The sequence below is a fragment of the Sebastes umbrosus genome, chromosome 11 (genome assembly GCF_015220745.1).
Source record: "Sebastes umbrosus isolate fSebUmb1 chromosome 11, fSebUmb1.pri, whole genome shotgun sequence".
In the NCBI taxonomy this organism is placed as follows: domain Eukaryota; kingdom Metazoa; phylum Chordata; class Actinopteri; order Perciformes; family Sebastidae; genus Sebastes; species Sebastes umbrosus.
Genome location: NC_051279.1, coordinates 33,082,480 through 33,096,745, shown reverse-complemented (window position 1 = coordinate 33,096,745; position 14,266 = coordinate 33,082,480). Strand labels below are relative to the sequence as shown.

General features: G+C 41.4%; 1 protein-coding gene across 7 annotated transcripts in view; it reads right to left on the bottom strand.

Annotated features, from left to right (window-relative positions):
• ulk4 (unc-51 like kinase 4) overlaps window positions 1–14,266 on the bottom strand; it is a 105,392-nt gene that overhangs the window by 68,823 nt on the left and 22,303 nt on the right. For 6 of the 7 annotated variants that reach the window (XR_005208892.1, XM_037785236.1, XM_037785239.1 and 3 more), the window contains exon 19: window positions 12,285–12,368. The exons of the other annotated variant lie outside the window; for it this stretch is intronic. Coding sequence is in view for 5 of the 6 variants with exons in the window: in XM_037785236.1 (XP_037641164.1) it covers window positions 12,285–12,368 (84 nt within the window). In the remaining variant the exon portion in view is untranslated. The remainder of the gene's footprint in view (window positions 1–12,284; window positions 12,369–14,266) is intronic. 7 annotated transcript variants of the gene reach the window in all.

Sequence of the window (14,266 nt, the reverse complement as noted above, 5' to 3'; positions counted from 1 at the left end):
TGAAATGATTGCACGGCGAGCCGGCCTGTCTACCTGCCTGTACGCACTCTGCCCGAGCACTCATTGCGCGTCACCGGAGTCTGGTTGTTTACGTTCATATTGATAATAGTGGGGGAGTGGCTTTGAATGGAGGCCTGAACGGACAGACTGTCAGTGTTGCTGACTTTTGGAGCTGGTGCTGCTAGCTACTTTCATTGGAAAAGTCAAGTCAAGTCAAACTTTATTTGTATAGCATGTTTAAAAACAACCGCAGTTGACCAAAGTGCTGAACATGTACATAATAAAAATGAATACAAGGCAAACAACAATATGAACAGAGCAAAAACAATAACCATAATGTGCACATAAAAGCAGTAAAAGAGCAGAAGCACAACAGAAAATAAATTTAATCAAACACCAGTGAGGGGAGGTGACTCTTCAGCAGCGACTTAAACGATGCTACGGTCTGAGCAGTTTTAATATGAAGAGGTGAGCTGTTCCGGAGGGCTCGGTCGCCTCTGTTTTTCAGTCTAGTTGTGGGAACATCCAGGAGCATCTGATTGGTCGACCTCAGTGCTCTGACCGGAGAATGGACGTGCAATAGTTCTGATAAATAAGGTGGTGCCAGCCCATTTAAAACCTTAAAAACAAGCAATGAAATCTTAAAGTCAATCCGGAAACGGACAGGAAGCCGGTGGTCGGAGGCCAGAATTGGAGATACGTGAAAAGAGTTGGAAACATGGGCTCGGTTTTTCGGTTGGATCATTTTAAAAATCTAGTGTACTCTTACTAATTTCTCAGTATTACGTACAATCACAACCTTTGCCTAAAAAATATTAAAACTATTTGAAAACTGAAAATCTTGTCCTGACAAGACAAATGTTAATGGAGTTCATTTAAGAACCATCCGGTAAGAGGATTTGGGAGCACGGGTTGGTCAAAAACCTTGCAGCTTGAATTCAAAGTCCTCAACGCCAACACTACGACACAGACCCAGATGACCCTCCTTAGCATAATCAACATGCTTAGAGATAGATAATACAGACCCAAGGAACATCATGTTGCTGACTGCTTCTTGTGTTCACCCACAGGGCCAGTTCAAATATGCACACAAGAACAGTACCGTCTTCTATTTGAACTAATAAATGTAAAGATTAGTGTTCATTATTGTGTGCACATGCATCCTAATAGAAGAGCATACCATAGTGGTTTGTGACCAAAAAAGTTTTTTTTTTCTACTATCAAACATAATGCCATTGTGAGCAGCACATCTTCTGGTTCATTGTTAAGTTACAAACTAAAAACTTGATTACTTAAAAATGTCATACACCAAAAGGAAGAAATGAAGAAAGTACTAACACAATCACAAACTGACAATTAGATTAGCTCTCAACATCACCTCAATAGTGTGTGTGTGTGTGTGTGTGTGTGTGTGTGTGTGTGTGAGTTAGTGTGCAAGTGTTTGTGTGCGTATATGCCTGTGTATACTGTATAAGCCCACACACCTTTGCCTGAGTAGAGAATAGTTGTTTGTGTTCAGACAATGGGGCCAGGCTAATGAAATCTCTGTGGCTGAGGAAATGAGTTTTTCCAGGAAAGTCATTGTGGAGAAAGACAGGAAGTAGAAGAGAAGTGATTGCCTCTGTCAGGTTATTATTGTGTTTCACGGTGTTACATCACTTAGACGCCACTCTCCCTAGATATGAGATACAATAGAGTCTATTCATAAAACACAGTTAACTATATACTGTGGCAAAGTTCTTAATAAAGCGGAAACAGTAATTCAATAATGGCAATTTATCATGGTAATTCTAAAACATGGTGCAGGTGACAGATAATGCCATTATTACATTACTTGATTGTTGCATATTCCACACATAACAGTCTGCACATTGAGTATATATGCAATGCACAACATTCAAGAAATGAGAGACTTAAGAGAACACCAGTTACAGTGATACTCCATTGAAAATCTGTCTTTCTAATATCAAACTCTCTCCCTTTAAGCTTGAACTGGCTGTTCAAAGTTTGTAGTTTGTTTCTTATCACACAACTGCAGCTGTGGTCAGCTTGAATCCATGTCATCTACAATGGACCCAAATGGTGACAAATTTTCACATAATCCGTTTTTCTGCTGTCCATCTGTGTGCACTATGCAATAACAGCAAGAATAATGTCCCTACTGCCCAGCAGAAAAGTGTCCAAGAAGTGAACCTTTTAGAATCGAGCAAAATCTTGATTCTCTTATGGAGGCAAGGATGTACCTCTCTGACATTTAACCATGCATCAACGGTCAGGCTGTGATCCACAGTTATTTAACATTTTATAGACATTAGAGACACAGCCTAGTCAACCACATGGGAACTCTAATCATAACTGAGAGCTAAAATAACCTGCCTATTAATCCAATATGGGACATCACATTGTGTATTCAACACCAAGGGACTACGTAGCATGACAACATAATGAATCCTCCGGCACCCCTGCGGGAACCAGTAGGATGGTCTGTTCCAGCATTCCCCAGGCCGTGCGGGCCAGCTCACTAATGAGCCCACGGGGGAGCACCCACTGTCTGTGTGTTTAATAGACTGTAGCCCTGCCAGGAACTACACAGAAAGAGAAAGAGGGGGAGACCGAGAGACAGAGAAAGAGGGAGATGCAGTGAGATAGATATCCTTATATGTGGTGAGAAACAAGTAGCTCATGCAAGAAACTCCATCATTATGATGCAGAGGAAGCAATGCAGGAGACAGAGGAAAGCGTAAGTTATTCTCATTATAATTTCTCCCAGTATGAGAAACAAGTTCATCCGAGAAACACACTCATTATATTATACTCCGCGTCCTACTTAAACCTCACATCTCCACAGAGCCATCTTTAAAGAAACGGATTCCCTGATAACTTGGCTACAAGGTCATTTAACATTTCTTTATCTTTGCACACATGACTCTGCCAAGTTTGAACGTAAATGATTATAGATCTGTATTATACAATCACAGTATTTTTGGCTGGACCACAGAGGGCTAACCCTACAAACACAAAAGTCTGTCACTGAGTGACTGACTGATTGATAAAGTTGCACGATTGGTCGGCTGTGTGTTGGAGTTGCATGACACGTCCGTCTCACAAAACTTGGACCAAGCTGTGAAACTAGGTGGTAGCATCTTGTCCAGTGTTTCCCTTCAATGTGAGAGTCATTTGTTGGGGTGGAGTATTCAGATTCAAGGGGTTTGAATAAAGAATTATTCATAAATAAATAATGGTAAATATATCTCTAACAATACATTAACAGTAGACAAAGGGAGAAAAACTTCAAACTTATTCAAAAAATATTGTATAATTTAGATAATCCAAAAAATGACTGCTAATGGGTCATTAAACTAAACGTGCACAATAAGTATTGCAGTGTATAGTAAATGTAAAAAAAAAATATTAGGACATCCTGATATTGAGTTGCAGAAAATGTTAGGACAATTCATATATTAGTTATGTCAAAGATTAGAAATGTTTCTCTGACTCAGCTGTATATCCTCCTTGATGATTGGTATAGATCTTATAAAATAAGTAAGACACTAACATTTGGTAGATTTAGAGCCTTCCAGAGGGGTCACAGAGCAGATCTAATTAAATTACATACCGACTCTCATACATCCTTACTTCAAACATCCAGCCATGACTTCCGAGTCGGTACTTTTTATCCTAATTTAGGACTATTTAAGATAGATATAATACTCTGGCAAAACATACATTCTTCAATTTCCTGGATTTGAATTTGGCAATTGCTGAAAACATTTATTTTATCTTACTGGTGTTTCTACTTTAAACAGGATTTCCATCTTTTTCGTCAGGTTTCAACAGGACTAACTGGCTTCCTGGTAACTGGATTGAATAATACAAAATAAAAAACTCCCTGTGTAGCTCAGGGCTGACAGATACGATTTAAGCACTTTGAACCCCCTGGCTAAAAAAAGTTGGGAAAACCTCCGTTTCCAGATGAAAAGAGTTAAAAGGCACGGCAGATACGGAACAATAAAATCCTGTCTTCAAGTGTCGATCAGTAGATTAGTTTTATATCCAAACATGTTTGCACCTGGCCTCCGAGTCTCAAGTAGAAAGAGATCACATCACAAAAACTACATCACATGATGCAGGATTTGTCTGTATGCCTGTGTGTGCGCAAGTGCGCGTGTCCACATGTCTGATGTGGTTTCCCTCTGTAATTAAAGTCCTTTAGAAGCCAGTGCACCTGGTTTTGAATGAGCCCCTATGGCAAAGACACAGACACCATCTATCAGCTTCACACAGAACATCTAACACCCCTAATAGCCGCATTCAAAAGAGAGAGACAGACTGTCTGATTAACAGGCTAACAGACAGGCGGCGGGGCGTGAAGGAAGAGGCAAGACATGTGGACAAAACAGCAGAAAAGAGCAACAAGTTAGAGGTGCAAATGGACAAACAGGAAACGAGACAGAATAGCAGACAGACAAACAGAGAAGCACATCTAAAATAACCAACAGACCAGACAAGGAGACAAACAGATAAAGAAACAGAGATACGGGTAGGTAAAGACAGACAAAAGGCAGTACAGGAAGACAAACTGGCATAGGAAGAGGACAGGCTAATATAAAAGTAAAAAGAGGAGAAACAGGCAGGTGGACAGACAGTTACACTCACGGTGCTATTGTCATCTTTCCCTCGTTTTTCTGTGCATAAACGACAGTGCCACTCATTTTTGTTGAAAAATGGGCAAATCAATACAACACAGTAACTGTGTGTGCGTGTGTGTGCGTGTGTGCGTGTGTGCATGTGTGCACGTGGAATGGTCATCTTATGTTAGAGACGCGAGGGTAGGACCCATGACTGTCTTCGAGAGTCCCCCTCTGTTCTCCTCTCCTTTGTGGAAGATAGTGATAAATCATTAATAGGCTCTGTGTGTGTGTGTGTGTGTGTGTGTGTGTGTGTGTGACGGGGATTTCTGCCTTCTGCCCCTTGGCTTCTATCACTGTAATACAGTTCACACATCATTTCTGCTGCACGCACATACACACACACACACACACACATTTTCCATCATCGGCAGCAGAAGCATCATCTTGTTCAGATTCATAAATAATTTCCTGCAGCTCAAGTCTGGCCTGGAAACCTGCCTTTCACTCCATGCCATCCACTCCCCCTCTCCAAGTACAACTCTCTCTCTCTCTCTCTCTGACTCCCTGCCATCTCCTCTCCCTCTCCCACTGCACTGATCATTCTCTCTCTTCCTCTCTGTCACTCCCTGCCATCCCCCACTATCTCCCTCTCCACTGGTAAAACCACCATGCTCGCTTTGGCTCTGCCCCTCCCCAGTCGACCCCTTCGTCTACTACAACGATCTCCATCCCTCTCTCCGGTGCTTTACTTGTAAATCAGGAAAAACTCTCAACAGCAGCGGAGGGGGCTGGGGTGATCCAGGGGGTCAGAAAACGCTTCAGAATCACACTGCCTGGAGCGCATTAGACCGGGTCTTGGCGCTGTATCTCAATGCTGTCATGCAATAAACAGTGTGTGGCACTGGATTTACATTTAGCACATTGGTAGACTGACAATCTCCTTCTCCAGACAACACTACTAGAGAAATGCATCACTAAATATTGGAGACACCACTTCAGCAATAAACCAGTTGGTCACTTATCAAATTAGACAATATAAAAAAGGTCTTTAGTGATCAACCAAGAGTAGTTCAAACATCACATTATTTACGCTCATGTGCTATTTGAGAGAAAATTAATCTGAAGTGATATATAACTCTGCTCCGGGATTCCTCAGAACTGCATTGGAATACATTAAGGCCACAGCAAACTGCTACCAACTTTACATCCCCTCCACTGTGTAACAGTTAAATATTTAGTTTTCAACCCAAGGGCAAGTGAAACTGATAGAGACAATCAATGCTCCTGAATCTTAAATGGCCCCATCCAACATCTGACTTATCTTTGGAGGGCAGTTAGCTGGCTCAAATATTTTATTAAAAGCTGCACTAATCAATAGTTTTATATTAACAATGGATCAAATGAATATGTGTAATGTGAAAAGTTGTTGCTCGTTGTATGTCGGACCAACAGACAATTATCACCCAACTCTGCATATTGTAAACTGTCTTGTTTTTTCAGCCCGCAACTCCTCTCTCAAACTCCTTTCCAGCTGCTGCAGGCAGCTGCTTTCAGCAAAAAGAAACAACTCTAAAAAACCAACTATATGCTGCAGTACCTGCCCAGTACCTAACGGCAGACAAAGTTAGTGACTAGCTGGTGAACATAGAGGACACTTAGAAGTTAAAGAGCCGGACATTTCCCTCAGGAATTGGTGGGGACCAAAACCAGAGCTAAAACATGCATTCCTGTGATCCAAAAGACCACATGCATGTAAACCATTTTAAGTAAAAAAATTTAAAATCAAATTACTGTACTACAGCAACTGAAAACAGATGTCTCGGGTCTAAATACCCTGTTTAAGAGCAAGGGGAATGAAAGGAGCGTGAGACATTAGGCACGTTGGAGATGAGTCAGGCCGGCGCAGAATCGATCACCGGCGATCGGCGCACAATGCATGCCGCTTAAATTTGTGTACGACTTGATGCCGACTTGCTCTGACGTCATGCACACGTGGGCAACGATGACCTCGCGAGATCGAGGCGGCCGCAGTTGCTCTCCACCGACTGCACGACCCAGGGCATTATGGGAAACGCCTGGCTGTCGCCTGATCAAAGAGCTGATTGTTTCTTAGTTTTGACAACAAACACCACGTGTTGCAGAAAGTCACAACCTTCTGTGTAATTGTAATATTTAACACTAGATTGTAGGCTGATAGTCTCATGTTGTGCAATGAAGGTTCATTAACTAACATATCTTGTGTGGTTGATAATAATAATAATAATAATAATCATAATAATAATAATCCTAATAATAATAATAATAAAGGTTATTTATAAAGCACTAATCAAAACGAGTGCTCATCACAATGCTTTACAAAACAATAATAACGGATAGAATCCAACGCCAGATACACGCACATTTCAACATATATTTACAAACAAATATAAACAAATCCAAACATAGTCTGTAAACTACAAGTAGCCTACAGATCGGATCTAACAGGAAGTAACTTTTCCTGTGACTTCCTGTAAATTCTTTGAAGGCTGCTGGAAATTGTCCGTCTTGACCACAGCTTTTTGTCAACGCCGCCTGCTGCTGTCGCCTGATCTCGTGTACTTACCAGGTGAGACGCAGTTCATCTAGAATGAGACTTTTACTAAACCTTTTAAATACATTTTAAGAAAAACACAGAATTAAAATACATGTATAGAGTTTGAAATATAGGTTCATTCCTAATGACTATTTATCACTGCAATATTCTGTAAAGTACTGCTATGACCGCTATAACAATAAAATGATCAAAGCAATATATCAATGCTTTAATAATTCCTGCTCCCTGTCTCTTTTATTTACATCAGCTGTCTTCTTTTTATTCTGTGTAAACTCAGCTTAAATGTTCAGTTTAAATGGACGGACATTGATTTCTTTTGTTGGACCAGCATTTAAAAACATTGATAAAAGTTGCATAGCGGCACACATTGGGGTGTTGGTTCTCAGTGGGACTGGCAGCATGAGCAGCCTCAGGCCTTGGGCTATTTGTCACCCTATTTGACATAATTTGAAAAAAACAAAATACTAATTCTTTGTCTATTCCCCTCTCTGCCTGTCTCTATTGCATGCTCCACTCTTGCTGTCAGGGATGAGCAACTCTATCTCTGCGGTCTTTTTTGACCAGATGTTCACCTCTGTATAACCCATGGCTGGATTATCCAAGCAGATCAGAGCACACGAGTCCCTCATGTACTCTATTCTCACTGGCTCTGTCACCTCTTCACCTCGGTCAGAACAACATTTAATTTAATACAATTACTTCTAAATAAAGTAAAAAATAAAACGTTTATTAAAATATTTATGTCATCCAACACAGGTTGTTCAGTTTCATTTAAAAAATTCACATTAAATATCAGTCATATTATGCATTTGTTGTGACCATGTTGTCACCACCCTTGTTAACATTAATACTGTAACTCAAGATTTATGCCTGCTTTTTAATTCCACCTAGGGGGAGACTACACTCAATAATAACTTACATTGATGAGATGAAAATAACAGTAACTATAGTGCCCTCATTGTGCAGACAGACCACTTTGCTGTGGCTGTATACCTGCATCTAGTCATACCTGTGATTAGGGATGTCACGGTACCAGAAATCTAGAAGTCCATACCAATACCAGTGAATTTCCACGATTCTCACTACCAAATTCGATACCACGGTAAAAAAAAAGAAAAACAACAACAAATCCCCTGTACTGTAATTCAACACACACTATTTTATTAAAAACATTTGAACATTACAAAAAACAGAGGCATGTAGCCTTTAAGTAATAAATACAAATAATTTGACCCATTTTGTTCATTTTGGCGTATCAGCGGCATGTTATTAATCGATAGTCAAACGACGGACACTACATACTGACCATGAATGCATCTGGTCTGTCAGCTCAGAGTAGTAGGAGCAGGAGGCAGAGGATTTATTGTGGAAGCGAAAAGCAAACGCACCTATTTGGCAATATTTCACGTTTAATCCCAATGCTATTAGGGAACCATAACGTTAATGAGGTAATCGGCGCGAGGTGGATGGAGCCGTCACAGCCGGTGTGCACGGAGCAGCGGCGCCAGGTAGACCCCCGCAGCGGAGCCCCACAGCAAAAGCTCTACCGGAGAGGCCAGACACACCGCCACCCGACAGTAAAGATCAGAGTCAGCGCTCTGCACATATTGACTGTAATCTTTTCTTGTCAAATGTCCGGTGTAATCGGTAACACCGGTGTTACCGGAGTTTATGAACCCGTGGGAAAATTTTCCTCACTCACATCCCTACCAATGACCATTACAGGCATCGTACGGTACCTTCGGTACTGTATTAAAAGAGTATCGTCACGTTTTTAGAATTTTGGCATCGACTTGGTACCGAAGTATCGGTTCTCGTGACATCCCTGCCTGTGATATGCTAAAACATTTTAATGACTCAGTGCCGGCTGTCAATCACTCGCGAACTCTGATCAAACGGTCAAACTAGGCAGCGCTGATCGAATATGAATCAATATTCTGTTACTGTGATGCCTATTTCTTTCCTCAGATGTTTTCAGAATCATCTTGTAGTGTACTGTTTAGCTGTAAAATGAGAAAGTTTGTGACCCGGCAGCCATGTTGAGATCTGTTGAAGAATACCAAGCACCGCCCACCAGCCGGAGCACAGCCAATAGAAACGCTCTCTCTCTGTAATGACCTGTGATTGGTCAAAGTCTCCCGTCACGGGCTAGATGTTCTAAAGCCTGAAAACAGAGCCATGAGGAGGAGCAGAAGTCTAGTTTTCTCTCAGAACACTTGAATTACAATATGCTAAAAGGTTATTATGGAATTTTTGCCCAAAGATGCCAAAAACATTCTGCCTATTGCAGGTTTAATAATGGAGTTTTGCAGTATTCCACAAAAAATGCCATTTCTGCATTAAGAATGATATAGTTACAGTGCAAATATATGACTGTCTGTGGAAGTATAGTAAGTGATGGTATAGTGCGACCACCTTGTTAACTCCAGGAAATGTAATGCCCATGAGACAAAGTTAGACTATTTAGACTGCTCTGTAATATAATAGCAAATATAGTGTAGTTGTGCATCCACGAGAAAAACAGCCCGTCAGGGAGGAAGAGAGACTGGAGGAAGGAGGGTGAGATGGAGAGAGAGGGAGGCAGGTTGGGTCTGGGGATGAGTGTCTGGTCCCTAAGGCTGTGTGTGTGTGTGTGTGTGTGTGTGTGTGTGTGTGTGTGTGTGTGTGTGTGTGTGTATGCGTGTGCGTTTTTCCGTCAGCCTACTCTCACAGCTCAATAATGATAAATAAGTCAACCTCCTCTCTCCTCCCCTCAACCCCTCTCCTCCCTGCTCCTGTCATACACCCACCCCTCCTCTGTTCATCCACCCCCACACCCCCACTACACTCCCAGTGGTAATGAAGCAACAGTAGGTACTAGCTGACAACTGCGCAGACCAGAGTTTCATCTATATTCATTCTGCTACAGTGGGCCACCACAGTAAGACCCCTTCTACCTCTGAGAGACAAAACAACATCCATCCATCCCCTTCTCTCCCTCCACCTGTTTACTGTATCTACTAGTCTCACCCCCCCTCACCAAAACTCTCCTTGTTCAGCAGCAATGGCCCACCATGTATGAACACTACAAAGAAGAACACTATTATATCTATATGGTGTGATATGGAAGCACTCGGCTGTACACAATTTGATACAAAAACAAGTAAAGCTAAACTTTAAAACCTCACGTTTCTTCCAGGTACAATGAATTAAGGAGGAAACACAGACACATGTAGCTGGGGCTGCACAATTAATCGAATATTAATCGTGATCACGGTTTTGGCTTCCCACAATTAAATGAACATGATCGACCGTGATATTGACGTTTAAAATGCGTGCTACGCTCATAGAAAACTCTGCTGCATTTCAAACTAGAATGTCACTCAGAGAGCGCAGACCTCTGCCAAGGTGCGTGACTTTAAAAACAGATCCCAGCTCACAGCTGGCGGTACCGTGGGGTGGTCGGCTTATTATTAACACGATGTGTTACCGTGTAACGTATCGGCAGATGCCTCTCTCATTCAGCAGCCTTGTTATGTCTGTATAACGTTACACTACGTTGTCTCTCATCCCGTCAGCAACCGCTTTGTTCTTTCTCACCACGGACGGACAGCAGCTCCCGCACACACATGCACACATATGTCTCTCTGCTCTCAGAAGGAGGAAGGTGAAGTCATACATCATCAACGCGTCATCAGTTACACTGCGCATTTGTTATACCCTGTGGTCTTCATGCTCAGACTGATCGGAATCCTTAAAAATATTCCTGAATCCGGATCATGACCCGGATCGCCACCAAAATCTAATGGATTGTTCATTGTGCCATACCCCACCCCTTCAAAAAATGTCATTAAAATCCATCACAAACTTTTGGAGTAACCCTGTTAACAGACAGACAGACAGACAGACAAAAACCAACGCCCTTGGCCTTCGTGGTGGTAATCAAGCGCTTCCTGAACTACCAACCAGCCACCAGGGGTCAATCAAGATGTTTTGGCTTCACTTTTGGGGAGCCGTCTTGCCGCTGCGCTCACCCTACAGCGGCAGTCTGTGAAAAACTTTCCTGAATGTTGCGACTGCAGTCCAGAGTAGAAGAGTAATGAACTGTATATTACTCGTTTTAACAGAGAGCAGACGGGTAAAGTGAAAATGCACTGAATTCAGGTGAAGAAGAAACTTATTTTAAGTCTTATTTTGATGCAAACATTTGTAAATTAGCCGTAAAGTAGCACAACATGGAAGTGAAGGCAGCGCTTTGTGCAATAAAAATATTTTGTCCCTAAAATCTATGAATAATTGTGATAAATAATCATGATTGCAATATTGATCAAAATAATTGTGATTAGCATATTGGCCATAATGGTGCAGCCCTACTTATAGCTTAAGTTAAGAAGCACAGGGTCCTAACCGAAATAGGACCAGGCCGATCTCTAACTGTCAGTAGCATAATGCCAACATTAATAAATTACCTACATATTTCTTGATATATTTTAGGACACCGCTATTTCACTGGAGACATTTGTGACATCTTGTTATGCTATTATACCAACCAAAGTCATAATTTATCATTTTTCTTCTTCTCATTTTTTTTTATTTTTTATGACCGACTAATATGAGAGGATAATTAAATAGAAAAAGAGAGGAGATAGAAAGGAGAGAAAAAGAAAGCTATCTATATTTCTGCTCCATCTACTGTATATGTGTGTGTGTCTGGAGGGTCCTAATTGCTGCTGAGGTCAGGCTGCTGAGCAGTAAAGGGTTGTGTTTGATGCAGGTAAGAGTGTGCGTGCGTGCATGTGTGTGACTGCTCTGCATGCCCTTGACTTGCAGCTGGCAAACAACGCTTTAGGCCCCCACAGCTGCCTCATCATTACTGTTCACAGGGATCCCCTGCCACACACACACACACACACACACGCACACGCACACACACACACACACACACACACACACACACACACACACACACACACACACACACACACACACACACACACACACACAGCGAGAGAGACTTAGTCACAGCTACACAGGCACAGACACAAAAACAGACACACGCAGACATACACAGAGACACTCACCCCTTCCCGCAGGCTCCTCATTAAGCCAGTGTAGGCGGCAGCGGGAACGAACCACAGTCCCTCTGGGGAGCCTCTCTTCTCCTCCTGATAGAGAGACATAGAAAAGACAGGGAGAAAGGGTGAGAGGAGAGAGGAGAGAGGAGGAGGGGGTACAGATGGGGGGGGCAGGGGCAGTAGAGGAGTAGAGTGGGAGTGAGAGAAAGGCAGAGAGATAACGTGGAGGAGATGCAAGTCGAGAGAGGAGAGAGGGAAAAGGGCAAGAAAGGGCCAAGTCGGGGAGGGAAGAAGGGAGCAAGAGGAGCCATGACATCTTGATTACCACGTCTGTGCGTGAACATGCTTTCATAACTATTCACATTTTTTATCTTCAAAATATTGACTTTACTTAGAACATATGTATGTCCCCACACACAACAGGATATCCAATCGTAAATATTGAACATGTTTAATATTTACAATTTGAGATCAGTGCAGCCAGGATGGACTTTTGAGCTCATCGGGGGATGTAGGGATGCACAGATACCGATACCGGATCAGATATCGGGCTGATACTGACTCAAACATTTGGAATGGATATCGGTGACAATGGGGCCGATCTATTAAATTATATTTTTATATACTATATACTGTACATTATATATTGGAATTTTAATTCCTGTTTAAGTTTTGACCAATTTGTTGCAGCATTAAAAAGGTTTACACTTGAACTGTAATTCCTGTTAATTTTGAAGGTTTTTTTTATGTATGATTTCTTATTTTAATAATAAATAACATTCACAAAAAAAAAGAAACGTGTGTGAGCATTAAACATAACATTTTCTTCAGTTTCTGCTGTGCTCAATCATGTCACTCATTTTTACATAAGAGGTACAGAGAAAGAGAATAATTCAAACTTTCATGATACTCATGAAAGTTTGAATGTAAAATTCACAGCACTGCAAATGATTATTATTATGTATTTTCTTAATTCAGCTCTCAACTACTACGTTAACAAATAATTCATATTTTAGTCGATGTCGGTAAGTAGTGAAAAAATGCCCATCATAATTTCCCAGAGATCGAGGATATTGCTTGGTTTTTTTTTTCAGTTCAAATCCCAAAAATGTTTCATTTACAATCATATGAAACTGAGAAAAAGAAGCAAATCCACACATTTGACAAGCTGGAACAAGGAAAATATATCTTTATTTTATATGTCTTAAATGATTATCAAAAATGTCTTTTGTTGATTGACTCTTATTCATCTGATCTTGATGAAATTGTATACTTATTTCCTGACAAAATACGTTATATATACTGTTACACCAGCACTGTCTTACATTCCTTACAAAACTCGGATTATTTCAACCAATATTTTTATCTTTTCATGAAACAATGCCCCGTTCCATTGCTACTGTGCTAGGCTTTAGGCTATATCTAACCTTGAGGATAAAGACAGCACTGGAGGCTATAGCTAATCATTGTCATTGACTGCTGCTGCAGAAGAAGAAGAAGAAGAAGAAGAAGAGAGGAGAAAAGCGGCTGATTTTACCTGGGGACACTTAAAGGGCCATTCCACATTACTCAAATAAAACTTTCTCCTGCCATTAAACAGACAAAGTGATTCCACCTGCCGGGATGAGTTCACATCCTGTTTGGGATTTTCATTGTAACTGGGCTGCGGTCGAAAAGTCAAAAAATGACGTCCTAACCACTTTTCCTAACCACTTTTCCTTGACCTCGATGGAAAATGTCATGAGGTCAAAGAAAGATGAGAAGGAGAATTCAGAAGTACTTAGGAAAATACAACCATGGTGTTAAGAGAATCAGACTGGACTTACACTAGGCTTCGTAATTATGATGCGACGGCGGCGGATGTTAGTGACGCCGGTCTGCCGTGGTGAAACTACAATGTTCTGAAGATGGACTAGAAAAGACGCTGCTCCCCCCGTACTTTGTTAAATAGGTCTTTCAATGACAGACTGCTTCACCTGTGGTGTGTG